The sequence below is a fragment of the Myotis nattereri genome (genome assembly GCF_964212035.1).
Source record: "Myotis nattereri genome assembly, chromosome: 3".
In the NCBI taxonomy this organism is placed as follows: Eukaryota; Metazoa; Chordata; class Mammalia; order Chiroptera; family Vespertilionidae; genus Myotis; species Myotis nattereri.
Window position 1 is genome coordinate 138,034,751 of NC_138077.1, and position 21,481 is coordinate 138,056,231.

Below are 21,481 nucleotides of genomic sequence, written 5' to 3' on the forward strand. Positions count from 1 at the left end.
TTACTAGCTAACATACTAATGTGACATATTTTCTTATAAAAGACTTTTAAAAAAACAAGAACAGCCCTAGTCAGTGAGGCTTAGTTAGTGGAGCATCACACCATGCACTGAAAGGCTGCTGGTTCAATTTCCAGTCAGGGCACATACTCGAATTGTAGGCTTGATCCCTAAGTAAGGAGCATGCAAGAGACAGCCGATCGATGTTCCACTGTCACATCAATGTTTCTCTTTCTCCTTCCCTCCCTCCCTCTCTAGAAATCAATGAAAAATCTTTTAAAAAAATAAGAGAAAATGTATCCTCAGATGAGGATTTAAAAAACCCAACAAATTAACCTTCATAATTTACTCCAAGAATCTAAAATAGAACATGCAACTGATCTTAGTAAGGAGAAGCCTTAATTTATGAAAAATTCACTCCAGAAAATAAAGAGAGTAAGTAATATTAACTTAGTAATTTTCTATGAAAAAAATCTGCAAAAAATTCCATCTATAGGCAATCAACCATTTTTCCAATCAACTGAAACTCTTCTTTTTTTTTTTTTTCCTTTTTTTTATTTATTTATTTATTTTTTTTATTGCTTAAAGTATTACAACGGGTATTACATATGTGTCCATTTTATCACCCCGCCCTAGACAGTCCCCTAGCCTCCCCTATCCCCCAGTGTCTTATGTCCATTGGTTATGCTTATATGCATGCATACAAGTCCTTTAGTTGATCTCTTACCCCCCTACCTCCTGCCCCCCAACCCTCCCCGGCCTTCCTGCTGCAGTTTGACAATCTGTTTGAGGCTGCTCTGCCTCTGTATCTATTATTGTTCAAAAGTTTATAATGGTCTCTATTATCCATGAATGAGTGAGATCATGTGGTATTTTTCCTTCATTGACTGGCTTATTTCACTTAGCATAATGCTCTCCAGTTCCATCCATGACGTTGCAAATGGTAAGAGTTCCTTCCTTTTTACAGCAGCATAGTATTCCATCGTGTAGATGTACCACAGTTTTCTAATCCATTCATCTACTGATGGGCACTTAGGCTGTTTCCAGATCTTAGCTATGGTGAATTGTGCTGCTATGAACATAGGGGTGCATATATCCTTTCTGATTGGTGTGAAACTCTTCTTTATGGCCTCTTAGAAAAGAGGTCCTTCCTTTCATGGTACTGACCAAAAATACCTCCATTTATGAAGTCTCTGACAAGGTTGCCTTTAACCAAGTCATCAAAAAATGGAATAAAGAAAACCATTTATCACAGAAATATTGTTCCTCCTGCTAGCACTTACCTTGCAAAGCAATCAGAACGTTTCATAGAAATAGAATCAGCAGTAAAGTTTTTGAGGAGATAGCCCTAAATTTGAAAGTCTTTAGAGCAATGAAGAATTCTATGCTTATTAGATTTAGCCCCATCATATCTCAATCCAGGTTTTGTTGGCATTGTATTTCATGAAGTCTGCTTGTATCAGCCCAAGCAGAAAAACTGAAGCAGAAAATAGGCATAATGATACAACTTCTATATTATGTAACTTTATATATTTAATGTCCACAAAAGCATTCTTCAGACTGCCTTTTTCCTCCAGGTATTTTCATCACTTGACCTGGGTTTCTAGTTTCACTTGTGATCATTATCCAGTAATCAATATGGTTATAAATCAGGAGTACTCTATATTCACAGACTTCAACTGATTCTACTTAAAACAATGAAACAATTGGGAAAGCAAATGAGAAAATTAATAACCTTTCTAAATACAATCTTCCTGTACTTTAGTAATGACAGGAAGACTGGATTTAGAAATCCTAAAGGTCAGCTTACTACTACTACTAATAGCAGCTAATACTTAGACAGTACTTGTGCCAAGCACTGCTCTAAGTGCTTTATATGAAATCATTTATTACAACCCTTTTGAGGCTGCTACTATTATTATCCCCATTTTACAGAAGGGAATCAGATGTTACAGAGTTTAAGTAACTTGCCCAAAGTCATACAGTGGTACAACTGGGATTTGAACCCAGATAGTTTCCAAAGCCCATGTTCATAATCATAGTGCCTCTACAAAAAAAAATCAGATGTGTATAGTCTATGACAACTTTTCATGCTTTAACTCTGCCTTTAAAAAGGTTTTAGGGGAAGCACAGTGAATACACACAGTAGATAACCAAAAATTTGTGTGAATGAGGAATAACACTATTACTGCAAAATTGGCATTATTGCATATTCACATATAAACAAACATTTTTCTCCCATATTTTCCTAAAATCAATTATAAAAAACCTTAATGCTCAGATTACTCATCTTGCTTTACACCAAAAATATATTAAGACTAGTGTCCCAGTGCATAGATTCATGCACATTGAAAGGAAATTAATTAGAAGAAATAGTTTAATATTGCTATTTGCCCTTTCTCTATAATAGAAGTGTCAACCAAATTCACCATCAACAATGACAGATCAACACACACACATGCGACTGGTGCGAGAGCTTTATATGTATCGTGCATGCATGAGTCAACTTAGCCTTTTATGTATATAAATATTTATGAAACAACTGCTGGCTTTGTAATATTCTTTCAATTATGCAACATTTCAAACTTAGCTTTATTGAAGTCTTTATAAAATTTGACATTAAAACAAGCATGGATTTTAAATACCTAAAGGCAAATTTATACAAGATACACACATATAAAACCAGAGTTCACAACATCTTTACTCCCTCTAGAACCAACTGGGTGATTTTGCACCCCCAGGAGACACTTGTTTGTCCCCAAACCAAAGTCTGGAGACATTTTTGGTTTTCACAACTGGACATTGGGGAAGTGTGCTACTGGCACCTAGTGGTCAAATGTTCTATAATACACAAGACAGTCCTCTACAATGAAGAATCATTTTGGCCCAAAATGTCAAGCCACATTAATCAAATCCTAACTAAGACCAAGTACATTACCCAACTTATAGAGCAAGTAAGTTCTGACCAGTGAAGAGTCTACAAAAAGACTATTAACAATAGAAAATCACTTCCTATTTCCCATCTACTTGACTGAAGAGACACAAAAAGGAAAGGGAAAAGTTAACCCTTTAAATGGTTCAGCACCTTTTCCCTTCCTGAAGTTTCACTTTGAAAACTAAAAATATTCAACATTTACGAAGATTTGTAAGTAAAGGAAAATGGCAGGCATTCCTAAGTGATACAAAACGTGTCCACCAATCAAACTTCAAATCCTGTTATTCTCATTAAATAATCCCCAACAAGTTGAGAAAAAAATGGTGGTCCTTAAACCCCTGGTTTTTTGTGTGAAACAGAATAAAATGGTTCAAGATAATCGTAATATACTAATATACTTTGAAGAAAATTCTCAAAAAATCTGCTCCTTTGTGTTCCTGTTCAGGATACGTACCCCTCCCCCTGTGCCTTCCCTTCCCATTTGATCTACTCTAGTCAAGGCCCAGGCTCAAATTCAGTTCCATACTAACCTCACTCTTTTCCAACTTTTACACTCTGGCATATCAACAAAACTAAAAGCTTGTTAAAGGGAAAGAAAAGGTTTACACTGAACTACATGTCTTCAGAATTTACAGCATCTAATATGGAACTGATGGTTCCTAGAATCTATTTTCTGGCTATACCTATTACATAGCAGGAATATTTAACTCTCCCCAGGAAAAGAAATGAAAAAACAAAAAAAACTAAAATGTTACCTCCTCTTCACTTTCTTTATCTTCATCCTCTGAAGACTCTTCTTTGTTTTTCTTTTCCTCTTCATCACTGCTAGATTCATCTGACAGAATCTCAGGACATTTGGTTCGCTTTGCTTTCCTTGCCATTCCAGAACTGTTCCGTTCCTTTTTGTTGCCTTTGCTAGAAGTTTTTTTAGATTTTGGCAATGGCTGCATAAAATAAAATAAACACCATTGAGGTATTTCCAAGTCAATCAACTATTTCTGAGACCTACTTCTCAACTCAATTCTTGTTTGTCTCAAGGTATTATTTCCAAGCTTCGCAGCTTTAGAGAATAATTTATCTTGAACAATGTGTCAAATTAATCTTTTTTTGTCTGAACTACCAATACCTTTTCATTTGTATTCTAAACACCTAGGCAAGAGACTCTTCACAAATGTTTAAATACGCATTCTATGTTCTGACATGGGACTAGAAGCCCAAGTACACACCATGTTAAGTTCAAACAGTTATTTACACTTTATCAAGATAATACTTTGAATCAGACTTATAATTTACTAGTATTTCATTCCTATAAACATCAGCTGCTGTCAGAGAAGCTTCCTGTTTTAGGGGGCCCTCCAATGAAAGGACTGGGAAGAATCATGCATGAATTAAATGAAATTTCACTTTATACACCCTGAATTTATGAACTGTGTAGTTTATATTCATATTACCTCTGGGCTCTACTTTCAATAACGTCAGGATTATATTCTCACATGATTGTAAATATGTAGTAAGTACTGAACGTGTTAATTGATAAATTAAGAACCACAAAATCAGTGTATTGCTCTTACTTTGATATTCAATTAAAGCACACACATTTAAAATGAAAAGATCATGTGAAGAAAAGTATTATATTAAACAACAAATTTAACTTTTAAGTGCTTTCTTAGGGGAGAATTTGCTAACTTCTAAAATTGAAAACCATAAATAACCCTGCAAAAGGATCTGAAAAGATAAACTTATCTTTTAAAAATTACTTATTTCTGAAAATTATGGGTATCTTTTGTTTTTATTTTTGTCTGTTATTTTCTGCAATAAACAGAAACATTAAGAAAAATTCCATATAACCTTAAGATACATAATTGTATAAATGTTAGTGATAACTTTAGGCAGTATTTTTTTATGAAACTAGCAGACCCTCACAGCTCCCTTCTCTCCCAGGAACTTCCAGTCTTAGGGGTCACTTTCACCTGCACAGAATTTTTTAAAAAGTGGCTACTTATGTAACTTAGTGTTTTCAGGTAATCTACAATGTACAGAATAGCCTCTAACTTGATCAAAGAACCTACCCTTCAAAAAGCAGATGGGGAAGCAGTCAATCTAGGTCATTCCAGAATTTTAAGTTAGTGAAACAAATTTATTTGTCAGAGGAGTTCTCTATAAGAAAATTCCTTGAATGAATACAGATATCCTTGTTATGTGAACTCTTACCATTACCAGGAAACAAATCCATTTAGATAAATTCTCTGATTCTTTGTCTGGAGAAAAGATAACTGTCTAAACTCTCACTATTCGCTATCTGAAATCCAGAACTCAAGTATAATAGGAAAATATTACTTCCTCAACTCAGGAATCAGATGCAGGTAGTGAGATTATAATATGTACATGGAATTAGTAATATGAGGATTGGAATGGGTACTGAATAAACCTATACAGGGAAATGAAAAATTTAACTTGAATGTTAAATCATTCAAGTAACCAATCAAGAAAATGCAACTTCCAAAAGTAAGATTTTAATTAAAAAAATAGTAATAATAAATGCTTTAGAACTTTCCTATATTAGTTTTAAAATTAGTTGAATCTATTAATCAAAATCCAGTGTTGCCCTAGCCAGTTTGACTCAGTGGATAGAGTGTGAGGCTCTTTGACTGAAGAGTCATGGGTTTGATTCCAGTCAAGGGCAAGTACCTTGATTGCAGGCTGGATCCTTGGCCCTAGCTGGGGCACGTTGGGAGGTAACCAATGAGATGTGTCTCTCTCTTTCTCTCTCTCAAAAAAAACCAAACAAAAAAACCCAGTGTCAATGGCATCATCCCTTTTTGTAAACAAAATCTGATTAACAACTAATTACGGTAGCTATACAAAAGAACAATATTAAGATTATTATAGGAGACAAAATTAGTACTAATGAATTTATAGTGTTTTTCTTAAAAGTGTATGGTAGCATAGAAAATAGCTTAAGATACCATTAGATTGAGCAGTAATCAGAATCAAATAAGAAAAATGAATGTAAGAGTTAGTTTCCATAAGGAAGGATAAAACATAAGGAAGTCCTTCTCAAAAGTGTGGTTCGTGGACCCTGGGGTTTCCTGAGAACTTTTCAGAAGCCTACAGGTCAAAACTATTTTCATAATACCAAGACATTAATTAGCTCTTTCACGGATTATGGAAAAGCCAAGGTAAAACAGCAGTCATCTTAGTACTTACTAATCAAGCAGAGGCAGCAAACTGCTAGTCTTATTCCTCATAACCACACACTAGCAGGAGGGAAAAGGTGTTTCATTGAAAAATGTCTCTGATGAAGCAGTAAATATTAATTGTATTTACTCTAAACTTTTTGAGTATATGTTTTTAGAATATCTGTGTAACGAAATGGGAGGTACAACAGAGTAACTCTGGCTACAAATTGAAGTTTGCTGGTTTTCTCAAGAAATACACTTGCATATTGAATTGTGACCTAAGCTAGCTACCTTTTTTCATGGACCACCATTTTTAAAAGAATAATTTAAAAGGAGAGGCTATAAATAATTGATTTGTTACTAAAATAATAAAAATTGGTCCTCACTTTGCCAGAAGGCTTTGGATGCATTAAGAAATTCAAGATCCTCTTCACCAGTTCACTATTTACACCTGATCTCTCCAAATCAAGAACCTCACAGATGCTTTTTAACATGGCATTTCTAAATCTGAAAAAGAAAATAAAAGAAACCAAGGTGATTATGTAAGAAAGTTTATAAACATCTCCATAATATAAATGCAATAGCTAACCAAACTGGCTAGGCTACAAACATTTAAAAAGTAGCCAACGTTTCTCTAAATCTTAGAAGTACTCCTAATAATCTTTGATTAGTATACAAACACAACCAGATTAGAGTATAAAAATTGAAAACACCATTTACCAATTCTAAATATAGTAAAATACCTAAGTTAATTCATTAGAAAATAATGTAAAAAGTTTTCAATACTATAAAATTCATGGACTTGATCATTCTTCTGGCTGCTGATTGTGACTAAATATTACATTTCCCCCTCAGTATTCCTACTATAATGTTTCAAGGAAGGAATACATAATAAAAGAATTCCTTTTTTTAATGCCAGAACTTTATAATTTTATTAACACAAATACAATATGTATATAATGTTTATTCATTTTCTTTAAATATATTTATTGATTTTAGAGAGGAAAGGAGAAGAAGAGAGAAACATCAATGAGAGAGAATCATTGATCGGCTGCCTCCTGCACGCCCCCAACTGGGGATCGAGCTTGCAATCCAGGCATGTGCCCTTGGCCAGAATCGAACCTGGGACCCTTTAGTCCGCAGGCTAATGCTCTATCCATTGAGCCAAGCCAGCTAGGGCTGTTTATTCATTTTCTTCACTGTGCAACTTGGCATTGGAATTGGTGGCTCTGATGGCCAGCTGGGCTGCTCTTTCCACAATGGCTTTGACGTTCTTTGAGGAGATGCTGTGAGCAATTTCAGCACTATAAGATCTGTTGCACATCAGCAGCACTTCAAGCTCCTTGACATTGTGGACCAAAGACTTCTGAAAGACACTGGGAAGCATGTGCTCTGTTTTCTTGTTGCTCCCATAACCAATATTGGGCATCAAGATCTGGCCCTTGGATCTTTTGCACATCCTATTGTCAATGCCTCTGAGTTTCCGTCAGTTACACTTAATTTTGACATATTGGTCTGACTGGTGCCGGATGAACTTCTTTTTGATAATCTTTGGTTTCCTGAGAGGTTTGGAGACAGCCAAGGATGCCAAGTAGGAGATGGCTGCCACCTCCATAGGCAATACCGAGGAAGAAGATTAGAGTTCTTAAACTACAGGGAATTTAATAAACAAAAACTCTAATATATCATCTTGTTTGCATTATGGTGAAAGACATTGTTTCTATCAAAGTGATTATCTTCAAAACAACTTAGTACCTATAAGTGGAGGAACAGAGTGGCTAACAGAACAGGAGAGAAAAGTTTTCACTATATTTCCTTTAGATCTTCTGAAATTTCAACTGTGAATGATTTGCCTGTGTATATCGTTCTTCCAAGAAATAAAGACATCTTTGCATTTTCAATAATCTTGATAGCCATTATTTATTGAAAACTAATGAAGATCCCAAGTTAATGGTTAAGTTGACAAGTCATATCTAGGCATTTAAAGCAAAGAATTAGCAATCTACATATGGGTGGTCACATTAAATATTTAAAAATAAAATTTAAAGCACATTGATCAGCCCAGCCAGTGTGAGTCAGTGGTTAAGCATTGACCTATGAGTCAGGAGGTTTGATTGCCGGTCAGGGCATATGCCTGGGTTGTGGACTCAGTCCCCAGTGTGAGGTGTGCAGAAGGCAGCTGAGGTCAATGATTCTCTCTAATCCTTGATGTTTCTCTCTCTCTTCTCCTCTCCCTTCCTCTCTGAAATCAATAAAAACATATTAAAAAAAACCCACATTGATCAAAACATGATATTTATAAAAATAACTTACTTTTTCAACATTTCTTCCTTCTTTTTATATTGGGTACTTCCTTTTTCAAATGGAAAGCCACTGAACTGACCCACATTCTTCTTTAATGAGGAAACCTGAAAATGTTTCTTATTATTAATACTACTTATTACCCAGTAATGTACACAAGAACAAATTCAAGCCAGCATCTTTATTTTCACATATGTCTCTAACCTACAATACTGGTTTATGCAAAATTTCTTATTCACAATTGAAAACAATACTTATTACTAAAATATTATTTTATATATATATAATTATTAAAGTTTATTTTTATAATTGACAGTATTTCAGATGTCCCCTATTTTCCCCCCTTTACTCCCCACCATCCAGACCCCACCCCACTCCAGGCCTTCACCACACTACTGTGTCCATGAGCTATGCATATAAGTTCTTTGGTTAAGCCATTCTCTTTCCTCCCACAACTTCCTTCCCTCTGATATCTATCAACCTGTTCCATGCATTCATGTCTCTGGACCTATTTTGTCCACCAGTTTACTTTGTTCATTAGATTTCACATATAAGGGAGATCATGTGATATTTGTCTTTGACTGGCTTATTCGCTTAGCATAATAATCTCCAGGTCCATAATAAAAGGCTTACAAACATAATTTTTTGAAAACGAGAATCTGAATAAATTATCTAACCCTACAATTCAAAGAATTAGAAAGAGAGCAACAAGAAAAGCCTAGCATAAGCAGAAGGAAGGAAATAATAATGATCAGAGCGAAAATAAATGACATAGAGACCAAAAAAAAAACAATACAAAAGATCCCAAGAGCTGGTTCTTTAAAAGGATAAACAAGATTGATGAACCCCTGGCCAGGCTCACCAAGATGCAAACAGAGAGTACCCAAATAAACAAAATCAGAAATGAAAGAGGTAAACTAACAACCTATCCCACAGAAATACAAATGATTATGAAAAAATACTATGAACAACTCTATTCCAACAAAATGGAGAATCTAGATGAAATGGACATATTCTTAGAAAAATAGAAGCTCCCAAAACTCAATCAGGAAGAATAAAAAAACCTGAATAGGCTGATAACTACCAAAAAATTGAAGCAGCGATCAAAAATCTTCCTGCAAACAAAAGCCCTGGTCTGGATGACTTTACAGGGGAGTTCTACCAAGCAATCAAAGAACTAAAACCTATCTTCCTCAGACTATTCCAAAAAATTCAAGAGGAAGCCAGCATTACCCTAATCCCAAAAACAGATAAAGACACCACAAAAAAAAAGATAACTACAGGCCAATATCCTTGAGGAACATAGATGCTAAAATCTTCAACAAAATTATATCAAATCAGATTCAGTATTACATTAGAAAGATCATACATCATGACCAAGTGGGATTTATTCTGGGGATGCAAGGATGGTACAATATCCGCAAATCAATAAATGTGATACATCACATAAACAAATTAAGAGATAAAAATCACATCATATCAATCAATGCAGAAAAAGCATTTGACAAAATCCAACACCCTTTCTTGATAAAAACCTTCAGCAAAGTGGGGATAAAGGGTCATACCTCAACATAATAAAAGCCTTATATGACAAACCTATAGCCAACATCATACTAAATGGGCAGAAACTAAACTCATTTCCCCTGAGAATGGGAACAAGACAGGGATGCTCACTTTCACCACTCCTGTTTGATATAGTACTGGAAGTGCTACCCATAGCGATCAGATAAGAAGAAGAAATAAAAGGTATCTAAACTGGAAAAGAAGAAGTAAAACTGTCCTTATTCACAGATGACATGATACTATACATAGAAAACCCCAAAGACTCCATCAAAAAACTACTAGACCTAATAAATGAATTCGGCAATGTAGCAGGATACAAAATTAACACCCAGAAATCTATGGCCTTTTTATACAACAATAATGAACTCACAGAAAGAGAAACAAACAAAAAAAAATCTCATTTACCATTGCACCAAAAAAATTAAGATACGTAGGAATAAACTTAACTAAGGAGGTAAAAAACATGTACTCGGAAAACTACAGGACATTGAAAAAAGAGATAGAGGAAGACATAAACAAATGGAAGAACATACCATGTTCATGGATTGGTAGAATAAACATCATTAAAATGTCCATACTACCCAAAGCATTCTATAGATTCAATGCAAACCCCATTAAAATACCAACGGCTTATTTCAAAGATCTAGAACAAACTCTCCAAAAATTTATCTGGAATAAAAAAGACCCCGAATAGCCACAGCAATCCTGAGAAAGAAGAGCAAGGTTGGAGGGATCACAATACCGGATATCAAGCTGTATTACAAAGCCACAGTTCTCAAAACTGCCTGGTATTGGCACAAGAACAGACATATAGACCAATGGAACAGAACAGAGAACCCAGAAATCGACCCAAGCCATTATGCTCAATTAATATTTGACAAAGGAGACAAGAGCATACAATGGAGTCAAGAAAGTCTCTTCAATAAATGGTGCTAGAAAATTTGGTCTGATACATGCAAAAAACTGAAACTAGATTGCCGACTTACACCATACACAAAAACAAACTCAAAATGGCTAAAGGACTTAAATGTAAGATGGGAAACCATAAAAATCCTACAAGACTCCATAGTCAGCAAAATAGCAAACATATATCGTAGCAATATCTTTACAGACACAGCTCCTAGGGCAATGGAGATTAAGGAGAAAATAAACAAATGGGACTACATCAAAATAAAAAGCTTCTGCACAGCAAAAGAAACCATCAATAAAACAACAAGAAAGCCCACTGCATGGGAGAACATATTTGCCAATGTTATCTCCAATAAAGGTTTAATCTCCAAAATTTACAGAGAACTCATACTACTTAAAAAAAGGAAGACAAACAATCCAATAAAAAAAATGGGCAGAGGATCTCAATAGACACTTTTCGAAAGAGGACATAAAGAAGGCCAAGGGACATATGAAAACATGCTCAAAGTCACTAATCATCTGAGAGATGCAAATCAAAACAACAAGATACCATCTCACATCTGTCAGAATGGCGATCATCAACAAATCAACAAATGACAAGTGCTGGCAAGGATGCGGAGAAAAAGGAACTCCCATACACTGCTGGTGGGAATGCAGACTGGTGCAGCCACTGTGGAAGACAGTATGGAGTTTCCTCAAAAGGTTTAAAATGGAACTCCATTTGACCCTGTAATCCCACTTCTAGGAATATATCCAAGAAATCATAAATACCAATCAGAAAGGATATATGCACCCCTATGTTCACAGCAGCACAATTTACAATAGCTAAGATTTGGAAACAGCCTAAGTGGCCATCAGCAGATGAGTGAATTAAAAAACAATGGTACATCTACACAATGGAGTTATAAGAAAGAAGCAACGAAGCAACTTTTACCATTTGCAACAGCACGGATGGAACTGGAGAGCATTATGTTAAGCAAAATAAGCCAGTCAGAGAAAGATAAATATCACATGATCTCACTCATATGTGGGATATAATGATCAACATAATTTGATGAACAAGAACAGATCCAGAGACAAATGGCGGGGGGGGGGGGGGGGGTTGTTAGAGAGCAACCAAAGGACTTATAAACATGCATATTAGCATAACACCTGGACACAGATACTGGGGCGGTGGGGGCTTGCCCTGGGTGGGAATGGCTGTGGGGAGTCAATTGGGGAAAAGGGAGACATATGTAAAACTTCAGACAATAAAAAATATATATATACATATATATATGCTTGGACAAATAAAAAAAGGAATCCATACAGACCAAAAAAATAAAAATAAAAAGGGAAACTGTGGATAAGGGAGGATTACTATATATGCTCCCTGCCTATCAGTCACTTAGTAGTTGGCTCAGATGGACGGTGGTGTTATCTCAGTGCTTGCATTCAAGTAATCCTTATTTACTAACTAGAGGCCCAGTGCATGACATTCGAGGGGGAGTTAGGGGAGAGGTCCCCTCAGCCCGGCCTGTGCCCTCTCACAGTCTGGAACCCCTTGGCAGATGTCCGCCTGCCAGTTTAGGGCCGCTCCTGCAACTGCCGCTGAGCCACGCTTCTGGCTGAGCGACGCCCCCCCTGTGGGTGTGCACTGACCACCAGGGGGCAGCTCCTGTGTTGAGCGTCTGCCCCCTGGTGGTCAGTGCACGTCACAACAACTGGTGGTTTCCACCCTTCAGTTGATTTGCATATTAATCTTTTATTATATAGGATGGCCCCAAAGCACAAGAGGAGTGATGCTGGCAATTCAGATATACCAAAGAGAAGCCATAAAGTGCTTCCTTTAAGTGAAAAGGTGAACATTGTATAGTACTTACTGTAAGATATTTTGAGAGACCACATTCACGTAACTTTTATTATAGTATCCTATCCTATCCTATATAATAAAAGGCTGATATCCAAATTGTTCCCTCGGGAGTTTGACCCACCGAGAGTTCAACTGCTTGCTATGAAGTGTGCTGACCACCTGGGGGCGGCGCAGAATGAAGGAAGGCCCCAGCCGGCAGCCAGGGGAAGGCAGGCCCCCACCTGCAGCCAGGGGAAAGGAAGGCCTCGATTGGCCCCGATCGCCGGCCAGGCCTAGGGACCCTACCCGTGCAAGAATTTCATACACTGGGCCTCTGGTATTGTTATAATTGTTCTATTTCATTATTGCTTAGGGTTAATCTCTTACTGTGTGTAATTTAGAAATTAAACTTTATCATAGGTTTATATGCATAGGCCTAATACTATCCTTGTTTTCAAGCATTACTGGGGGTCTCGGAACAAGTTGCCAACCGGTGGTCCATGGACCACTGGTGGACTGTGAAGTCCAAAAGGTTGGCGATCGCTGTCTTGGAATGTATCCCAATGCAGATAAGAGGTGACTACAGTAAAATAACTCAGTTAATGAAACACTGATTTTAACAAATCAACTGGCAAAGAATTACCAACTAATTTATCAGCTATTTGCTCAAAATGATATACAATTATACTGTTATTCTGGATGACTAAAAAAAAAAATTTCTTATACAATTTAAAAGAACCGTTAAAATCATCACAATCTGACATTTCAGAATGGCATAAAAACAAGTTCATTAGAAAGAGCCCTGGATATTGCAATCCTAATTGCTAATATCCAGCTATATATCCTGTGATAAGTCATTTAGAAAATATGTGTCTCAGTTTGTTCACTTGTATGGTATGGAAATTGAACTAGGTGACTGCTAAAAGTGCTTTCTAGGACTAAAATTTGCTTCTATTGTGAAGTATTTTAAATACATAAATATGCTACTAGGTTAAAGGTATAAAAAAGGTCTTACTGTGCCTGGTCTGTTATAAAGTAGTTTATGTAGATTTCTAAGTTCATCTGTTTTCTTCTTACTCAGAAAAAAATGTATCCTTTCAATTTCACACAGTTTCTGCCCCTTTCCTAGAAAAAAAATACCATAATAATTAAAGTTAAATACCATTGTGTTAATACACTTGCAAACTTAATGAAAATTATTTTTATAACATAATTTACATAACTTTTGCTTTAATACGGCAAACTAAATAAAATAATACTAATAATATATTACTACTTAGTAAATACTAAAAACTAAGCACTGCTAATCATTATTTTTGTATATTTAGGCATTTTCATCATAAAATGAAAGAACACAGAATAAACTTACCTTGTGCAATTGTAAATGGCTCTCTTTGTAAAGAAGAGACTTGCATTGTCAACCTCTCTACTTTTTTCTTTTCCCTCTTGCCTTCCACGATGAGACTCTTTTCTAGAAATTAATTTAATACTTCTTAAATAACAAGTTTAAATATATTAACTTTATTATATAAATATGTAGGAAATAATCACAGAAACGTAATACCATACTCTTCTCCTTAACATGATTTTCGAGAATATAACATTAACAGAGATGAAAATACTTGATCAGTTAACAGCAACACCAAATTTTTTGAGTAACATTATATTTACCTGGCAACCTCACAGGGGATCCAATATTTAAAAAATCAGAAAGGAAATTTATATCCAACTACAATTATTGCTATCAAAGTCCAGTCACTGTGAAAAATTGCCAAGATCCTCAGTTAGCCTATTCTTTAATTAGACATAATTCTATTAACTGAAATTCAGTTTACTATATCTCAGAAAACAGCTAGTTTAGACAAGATTATAAGAACTTAAAAGATATACAGAAAAGCAACAATTTAGTTGACTGACAGAAAAGAAAACAAAGGACCTTAAGACAAAGCAGCCTGGGGCAACTATGGACAGAGTAAAATTCTACAAGTTTACATTTACTGCAATCAAGTGGGAGGGCATTACTTTGTAGTTTAATAAATGATGTTCATAATTATGATCATAAATCATCCCAAAATGTTAAATTCTGTTTAGTCCAGATTGCCCTTTTTTTAAAAAAAAGGCTATATAGAACATATACTTTAAAACTTAAAACACTAAGCCGGCTTTTCTAAAACCACTTACCTACTGACTGAGATAAAGTCGGATAAATAAGAGGACCCCATACTATAACGTTGAAGATCCTTCCAATCATTGAACTGAATGCTTATTTTGTGCAAAGCTGCATTAGCTACGAGGGTTGAGTAGATGATTTTGATACTATCTTTTAGAAGATCATGTTTGGGGGAGAGGGGAAGGGGGAGAAGAGATAATGAGACACAAATATCATACTCAAAAGTAGATGATGACAGAACACTTTTAATGAAGACAGAGTTCTAAGAGTTGAGGAAAGAGTAATTATCTTTGGATTAGGAATCCAATGAGGATCAAAACATTGGAACTGTCTTTGAAGGGCAGTTAAGATTTGGAGATGTAAGGATTTTGCACATACAAGCATGGAATGACTGTCAAATCTCAGAGGAAAGTTGCGGGGAGGGGGGGAGAAGAGATCAACAAGAACTTGTATGCATGTATGCATAACCCATGGACACAGGCAATAGTGTGGTAAAGGGGGGGGGCGGCTAGAAGGGATCAATGCGGGGAAAAGGGGACATATGTAATACTTTCTACAATAAAGATTTTAAAAAATAGAAAGGATTTGCACAGAAAGAATTAGGAAAAGGGATTCCAGCAGGTAAATTCTGGCGATGGTATACAGAAAAGCACTCAAAAAGCAACCCCTGTTATCACCCCACTTCCTTTCTTTGAGTGACTTAAACCATTAGGTTTGAGTTACTTGCCATGTATAAGCTAATAATTTTCATGGTCTATCTCAAGTCCAGAGTTTTTCCCCAGCTTCAACAGGGCTGCCACTGGACAGCTCTACTTCATGTCCTATAGGCACCTAACTGAATGTTTCCAAAACAGGTCATAATCATCTCCAAACTCAATTACCTTCATGAATTCTATTTTTCAGAAAATGGTAGCATTATCCATCCAGCTGCCAAAGACAGAAATCTAGGAGTCATCTTTTACTAGGCATCCTCCCAAGCCCTGCCAAGAAAACTATTGCTAAAAGTCAATTAATCCCTTATTTGGTACAGACTTCATTGCCTTGCTTTTTTTATGCCTCAGGAGTATACTTAAATTTTCAGGGCTAAGTAGGATAAAAATGTCTGAAATTTTAGTTGTTCCATTAACACCCAAAATGAGGAATAATAAATCAGAACTACTTGGGAATATATATTTTAAAAATTTCATGTTGAAATTCATGATCTCTGTGGCACCCAAACCCTGTCTTTAAAAGAGACTAAAAACAAGCCCTAGCTGGTTTGGCTCAGAGCACTGGCCTGCGGACTGAAGGGTTCCGGGTTTGATTCTGGCCAAGGGTACATGCCCGGGTGGCGGGCTCCATCTCCAGTTGGGGGCGTGCAGGAGGCAGCCTATCAATGATTCTCTTTCATCACTGATGTTTCAAATCTCTCTCTCCCCCTTTCCCTTCCTCTCTGAAATCAATAATATATACACTAAAAACAACAAAATTGGAGAAAAAAGTGCTGAGGGAAAATCTTGGACCAGTAGATAGTACAGCCAATTCTGTTATGGTACTATGGGTAGTTAACAAAATAACATTTTTTTTTCTAAGCATTTTTGCACTTAAATGCGGACATGGCTCCCTTCGTAGAGCACTGACCCCTTTAAACAAACAAAAGGCAGACCATTCTGTGTAATCTCAACCCGGACTGTATATATAAACTGCTGAGCGCGGACTGACTGGTCTTGGCTTAACAGAAATGAGCAGTTAAGCCTGCTTTTCCAACACTTCACCTGCCTGTCTTCCGCAGGGTGGCCGCGCGGCAGCCGCCCATAAACCGGGACCGGGCTAAGCCCGTCTGCGAACGCCGAGATCTCCAACACGGACCCCTCGCGGCCGGGCATTTCCCGGGCGCGCTCCCAAGAGGCGCTCCTCCTCTGCCCGGGATGCGCGGCTGCAGCGCCTCCCTCAGCTCCCTGAGTTCTCCGGGACCGTGCCTCCCGCCGCAGGGTTAACGGTGTTCTCCCTCCACACGAAACGCAGACAGCAGACAGCACCGGGCCCCTCGTCTACTTTCGTTCACAGCTCACTGCTTCCGCCCGGGGCCACTTTCTCCGTCACCAGTGCTGCCCGCGAAGGGCCTCCCCGAGGCCTCCGCGGAAACTCGGCCAACAAGTTCACGATGTCCAGCACGAACCTTCGGCTCAGCGTGCCGCCTCCTGAAAGACTCGACCATAACCTCCAAAGGCAAAAGGTGAACACGAGACATCATCTTGTCAACGTCCAAGGCCGAGCGCTTTCAAAGCGGATCTGAAACCTGCCAACTTCCCGTCCGAGGACAGACGCGCGACGGAAGCCCTCGGATGCTGAGGAGCCGGCGGCGCGAACAACACTGACCATATGTCTTTCAAACACCGGGACTCGCCAAGCGAGTTCCCTGACGCTGCTCCACACAAAACCGGAGGCATTTCGCATTCTCGCCGAACACTCCAACCGAGTGACTGCCTCCACGCGCCAAAGAGCAAGAAACCCGCTTCCTGGAAAACCCACCGCTCACCTTTCTCTTCCTCCTCGTCCTCGTCCTCCTCCTCGTCTTCGTCCTCCTCCTCCTCTTCCTCACTTTCCTCTTTCGGGCCGGGAATTTCGGGCTCCTTCTCCGACGCGGGCGGGTCGGGGGTTCCCTCTCCCTCCGCCGCGGGGCCCGAGGAGGACATGCTGTCGGCCTGCGGGCGGGAGGACGCCGGCGTCTCGGTCTCCTCGCCCGCGGCGGGAAGGCCGGGCGGCCCCAACCCCCTTACCCTCACCGCCCGGGGAGCGGGGGCCGCGGGACGCCCGCCCTCCAAGTTGCCCGCTCCGGGCGCCGGGACCGCGGTGCTCCCTCCCCCGGGACGTCCCTCCCACTCCGCCCGCGGGCCGGGAACCCCCGAGGCGGGAACCGCGGGGCGAGCCGCTCCTCCCCGCTCCCCCGCCCCCGGCCGCGCCGCGTCCCCTCCCCCGCCCCAGGCCGCTGTCCGAAAGGCCGCGGCGGACGGGCGGGCCCCACGGCCCCCTCTCGCCCCCCCGCCCCGGTGCAGCCCTCACCGCGGGTCGCGGCCGCCGCGGGCCGGGCGCGCGTGGGCACAAGGGCGCTCTGGGAGGCGGTGGCGGGCGCGGAGGAGAGGACGCGCGGGACGCTGTCTGGCGTGACGCTCGCGCCGCGCTCCCCGCTCCCCAGAATCAACAAGATTTTCAAAATGGCGGTTCGGGCAAGAAAGCGGGAATGCGGCGGCCAATCAGGCCGCGGGCCGGGGCTGGCGCGCGCGCACGGGGGGCGGGGCCGGCGGCGCCTCCGCGGGAAACCCGGTCGCGGGCAGAGCGGGGCCGCGAGGGGTCGTCGGGCCGCGCGGGGAGGCGCGCGCTCTGGTCTCGCGCGGGGCTGCGTGCGGCCGGCAGGAGGCGGACGGCCGGCGCTGGGCAGAGGGGCGCTAGGGGACTGCGTGGGTTTCATTTCCAGGCATGTTGTGGGGGGACAGGGGGAGGGGGCGCGGGAAGGAGGCGTGGCCACGGGCCGGGGAGGGGAAGGAGGCGTGGCCACGGGCCGGGGAGGGGGAAGGAGGCGTGGCCACTGGCCTGGCGGGCCGCGGGCGGGAGAGAAGTTTGCAAACCGCGGCGTTGCTGTCTACAGTATTCCCAGGAATGGAGGGGAATCGCGAAACAAGCGCTCCCGGTGAGGTCTCAGCGTTCTTGCTGGAAACGGCTCCCGATTCCGCTATGTCTCCGGGGACCCCGCCGCCTGCGAGGTGCGCGGTAGGGAGGACGATCCGGTCGCGTTGGAAGTTCACGTCACGGAGATGAGTAGGTTTCCAGACCTGCAATTGTAGGGGGGATCGGGTGTCGATGATAATAGAGGAAAAGAGCATTGCCCAGGCCACCTCCGCAGATCTTTTCAGCCCAACATTTCAAAAGCTGAGCGCAGTATCGCTCTCCCTCAGATATTCTTCCTTTCTGTATGTGACTCCCTTCACCTTCCCCAACAACGAAGCCGCTGGCTGCCCAAAGGATCCTTTTACGCAGTGGACTTAACAGGAATATGATACATCCAAATACAAAAATAAATGTGCCTGAATGGACTCCGGATTGCGGCGCCAAAGTAGACATTTCTTTTGAATCTTCTCTTCCTTTTATGTCCCTACCACAAACATAAGCAAAACCTGTCATTCCAACCTCAAATTTTATATCATTTCCCACTCCACTGATGCCATTCAAATCCGTCCTTTCTCTTCGTTTGCGTGGATTTCCACACAGCCTGCCACACATTGGGCAGGTGGCATCCACATTGTCACCCCATCACCTCCTAGTCACATAGCAACCAGGGTGTGGTTTTAATCAGATTGGGTAGTCTTCTTGCTTAAAGCTCTCCCATGGCTTCCCATCACACTTGGAATAAAATTCAAATGCAGTGGTTTATGAGGTCCTAAGTAATTCAGTTGCTGACAGCCTTGGTCTCATCTCTCCAACACAGTTGGCTGTTTCAGTCACACAACCTTCCTTCGTGTTTCTGCATAAAGCCAAGCTCATTCCTACACTTACTTTTTTTCTGCTAGGACTGCTTTTCCCTCAGAAATTTCAGATGATTTATTGCATTTTCACATCATTTAGCTCTATGCTCAAGTGCTTCTCCTTCCTCAATACCATCACTATTCCCTCCCCATTGTGTTTCATTCATTCATTTATTAATTGTAATATATCCTATCTAATAATAGAGAAACATGGTAATTAACCATAACTTCGCTACCCTTCCCATTGGCTAATCAGCGAGATATGCAAATTAACTGCCAGCCAAGATGGTGGCCCCAGCCAGGCAGCTGAAGCAAACATGAACATGAGGCTTGCTTACTCCAGTGATGGAGGAAGTCAACGGTCCCCGCCTGCTGCAGCTCAACTCTGAGCTCCGGATGAAACAATGTTGCAATTATAGAACCTAAACAAACCCCAGAAACCTGCTTTCAGCCAGCGCGGCCTCAGAGTTTAGAGCGGCCAGTGATGGCAACAGAGTTTCAATTATAGAATCTAAATAAACCCACGTACCTGCTTTCAGCCGGCAACGGCCTCAGAGCTGGAGCCTGCTCTCAGCTCCAGTGACAGCTATAGAAGGTAAATTAATCCCAGAATGAAAAAAAAGAAAGAAAAAGGGAGAGGCTGGGAGCTTTAGTTGCCCACCAGCCTGAAAACAGCCCTCAGCCCCTCATCCAGGCACCCCAGTGGGGACCTCCACCCTGAAGGGGGTGTGACCAGCTGCAAACAGCCATCATCCCATCATCCAGGCTGGCCAGGCACCCAAGCGATGCCCCCACCCTGATCTGGGACACCCTTCAGGGCAAACCAGCCGGCCCCCACCCATGCACCAGGCCTCTATCCTATATAGTAAACGGGTAATATGGAAACTGACCCTAACAGCAGAAGGACTGGGAATGACTAGTCACTATGACACACACTGACCACCAGGGTGCAGACACTCAATGCAGAAGCTGCCCTCTGGTGGTCAGGGCTCTCTCACATGGGAGGAGCTCTGCTCAGCCACAAGCCAGGCTGATGGCTGCCAGTACAGTGGTGGTGGTGGGAGCCTCTCCTGCCTCCTCAGCAGTGCTAAGGATGTCCAACTGCAGTTTAGGCCTGCTCCCCGCTGGCAAGTGGACATCCCCCGAGGGCTGCCAGGCTGCCAGAGGGATGTCTGATTGCCATCTTAGGCCCAATCCCCTGGGGAGCGGGCCTCAGCCAGCAGGTGGTCATCCCCTGAGGGGTCCTAGACTGCGAGAGGGTACAGGCCAGGCTGAGGGACCCCTCCATCCCCTCCCCCCCCCCCCCCCCGAGTGCACAAATTTTTGTGCACCGGGCCTCTAGTATTAATATAAAATTTATTAATTTATTTTATACCATTTCCCACTCCACTTTCTGCACCTACTTTCTGCTCAACCCTAGGGAGCTAGAGAGCAGGACTAAGGAAGATCTTGTTAATAGATGACATATGAAAGATCTTAAGTAAATGAGAGCAGTGAAGAAAGACTGGATATATTCTGAAGAATTCTGTAAAGTATTGAATATGGGGTATATGCGAGAGAAATTAATGATGACTTTGGATTTGGGTTCAATAACCAGAAGAACCAAGTAGCTATTTTCTGAGATGAGCAAGACCTTAGGAGTTGGAAGGACATGGGGGGGGGGGGTGTTGAGGGGGCAGGGGGAGTGTGTGATGAAGAAGGGGATCAGCTGTTTTGTTTAAATATGTAATGTCTGAGATTCCGGTTAGCATCTAAATGGAGACTCAGAAGAGGCAGCTGGATGCAAGAGTCTGGCATTCAGAGGAAGACGCTCTAGCTCAAGATATAAATTTAGCAGTTGTCAACATGTAGATGGTCTCTAAAACCCTGGGCCGGCTGACATCACTAACAGTGAGTATTGGTATAGATGAGGAGAGGTTCAAGGTTGTACCTTGATGCTCTTCAATGTTCAGAGGTTCAGGAGAGGAAGAGGAACCAGCAAAGGAGATAAGGAGCAGCTGCAGCCAGTGAAGTGGGAGGAAAATCAAGTGAACTGTTGTGTTTCAGAAGCCAAATGAACAAGTGTCTAAGAGGGAGAGGGTGGTTAACTGGGTCAGA

The 21,481-nt window shown here is 40.9% G+C and overlaps 1 protein-coding gene and 1 pseudogene across 3 annotated transcripts in view; both read right to left on the reverse strand.

Annotated features, from left to right (window-relative positions):
* The window catches only part of DEK (DEK proto-oncogene), a 35,440-nt gene extending 17,344 nt beyond the window's left edge, over positions 1 to 18,096 (reverse strand). The window contains exons 1-7 of one of the 2 annotated variants that reach the window (XM_081088473.1): positions 17,928 to 18,096; positions 17,404 to 17,569; positions 14,085 to 14,186; positions 13,731 to 13,840; positions 8,425 to 8,519; positions 6,498 to 6,618; positions 3,688 to 3,876 (exon numbers count right to left, since the gene is read on the reverse strand). In XM_081088473.1, coding sequence (XP_080944599.1) covers positions 3,688 to 3,876; positions 6,498 to 6,618; positions 8,425 to 8,519; positions 13,731 to 13,840; positions 14,085 to 14,186; positions 17,404 to 17,560 — 774 coding nt within the window. In that variant the 5' untranslated portion in view covers positions 17,561 to 17,569; positions 17,928 to 18,096. Of the gene's footprint in view, positions 1 to 3,687; positions 3,877 to 6,497; positions 6,619 to 8,424; positions 8,520 to 13,730; positions 13,841 to 14,084; positions 14,187 to 17,403; positions 17,745 to 17,927 lie in introns of those variants that run through there. The other variant, XM_081088474.1, reaches the window with a different exon arrangement.
* On the reverse strand, positions 7,295 to 8,028 carry LOC308516910 (large ribosomal subunit protein eL32-like; annotated as a pseudogene). The gene is made up of 2 exons: positions 7,919 to 8,028; positions 7,295 to 7,761 (listed from the first exon to the last, which is right to left on the reverse strand). The product of its transcript is annotated as a large ribosomal subunit protein eL32-like (transcript).
* Positions 18,097 to 21,481: the final 3,385 nt, after the last annotated feature.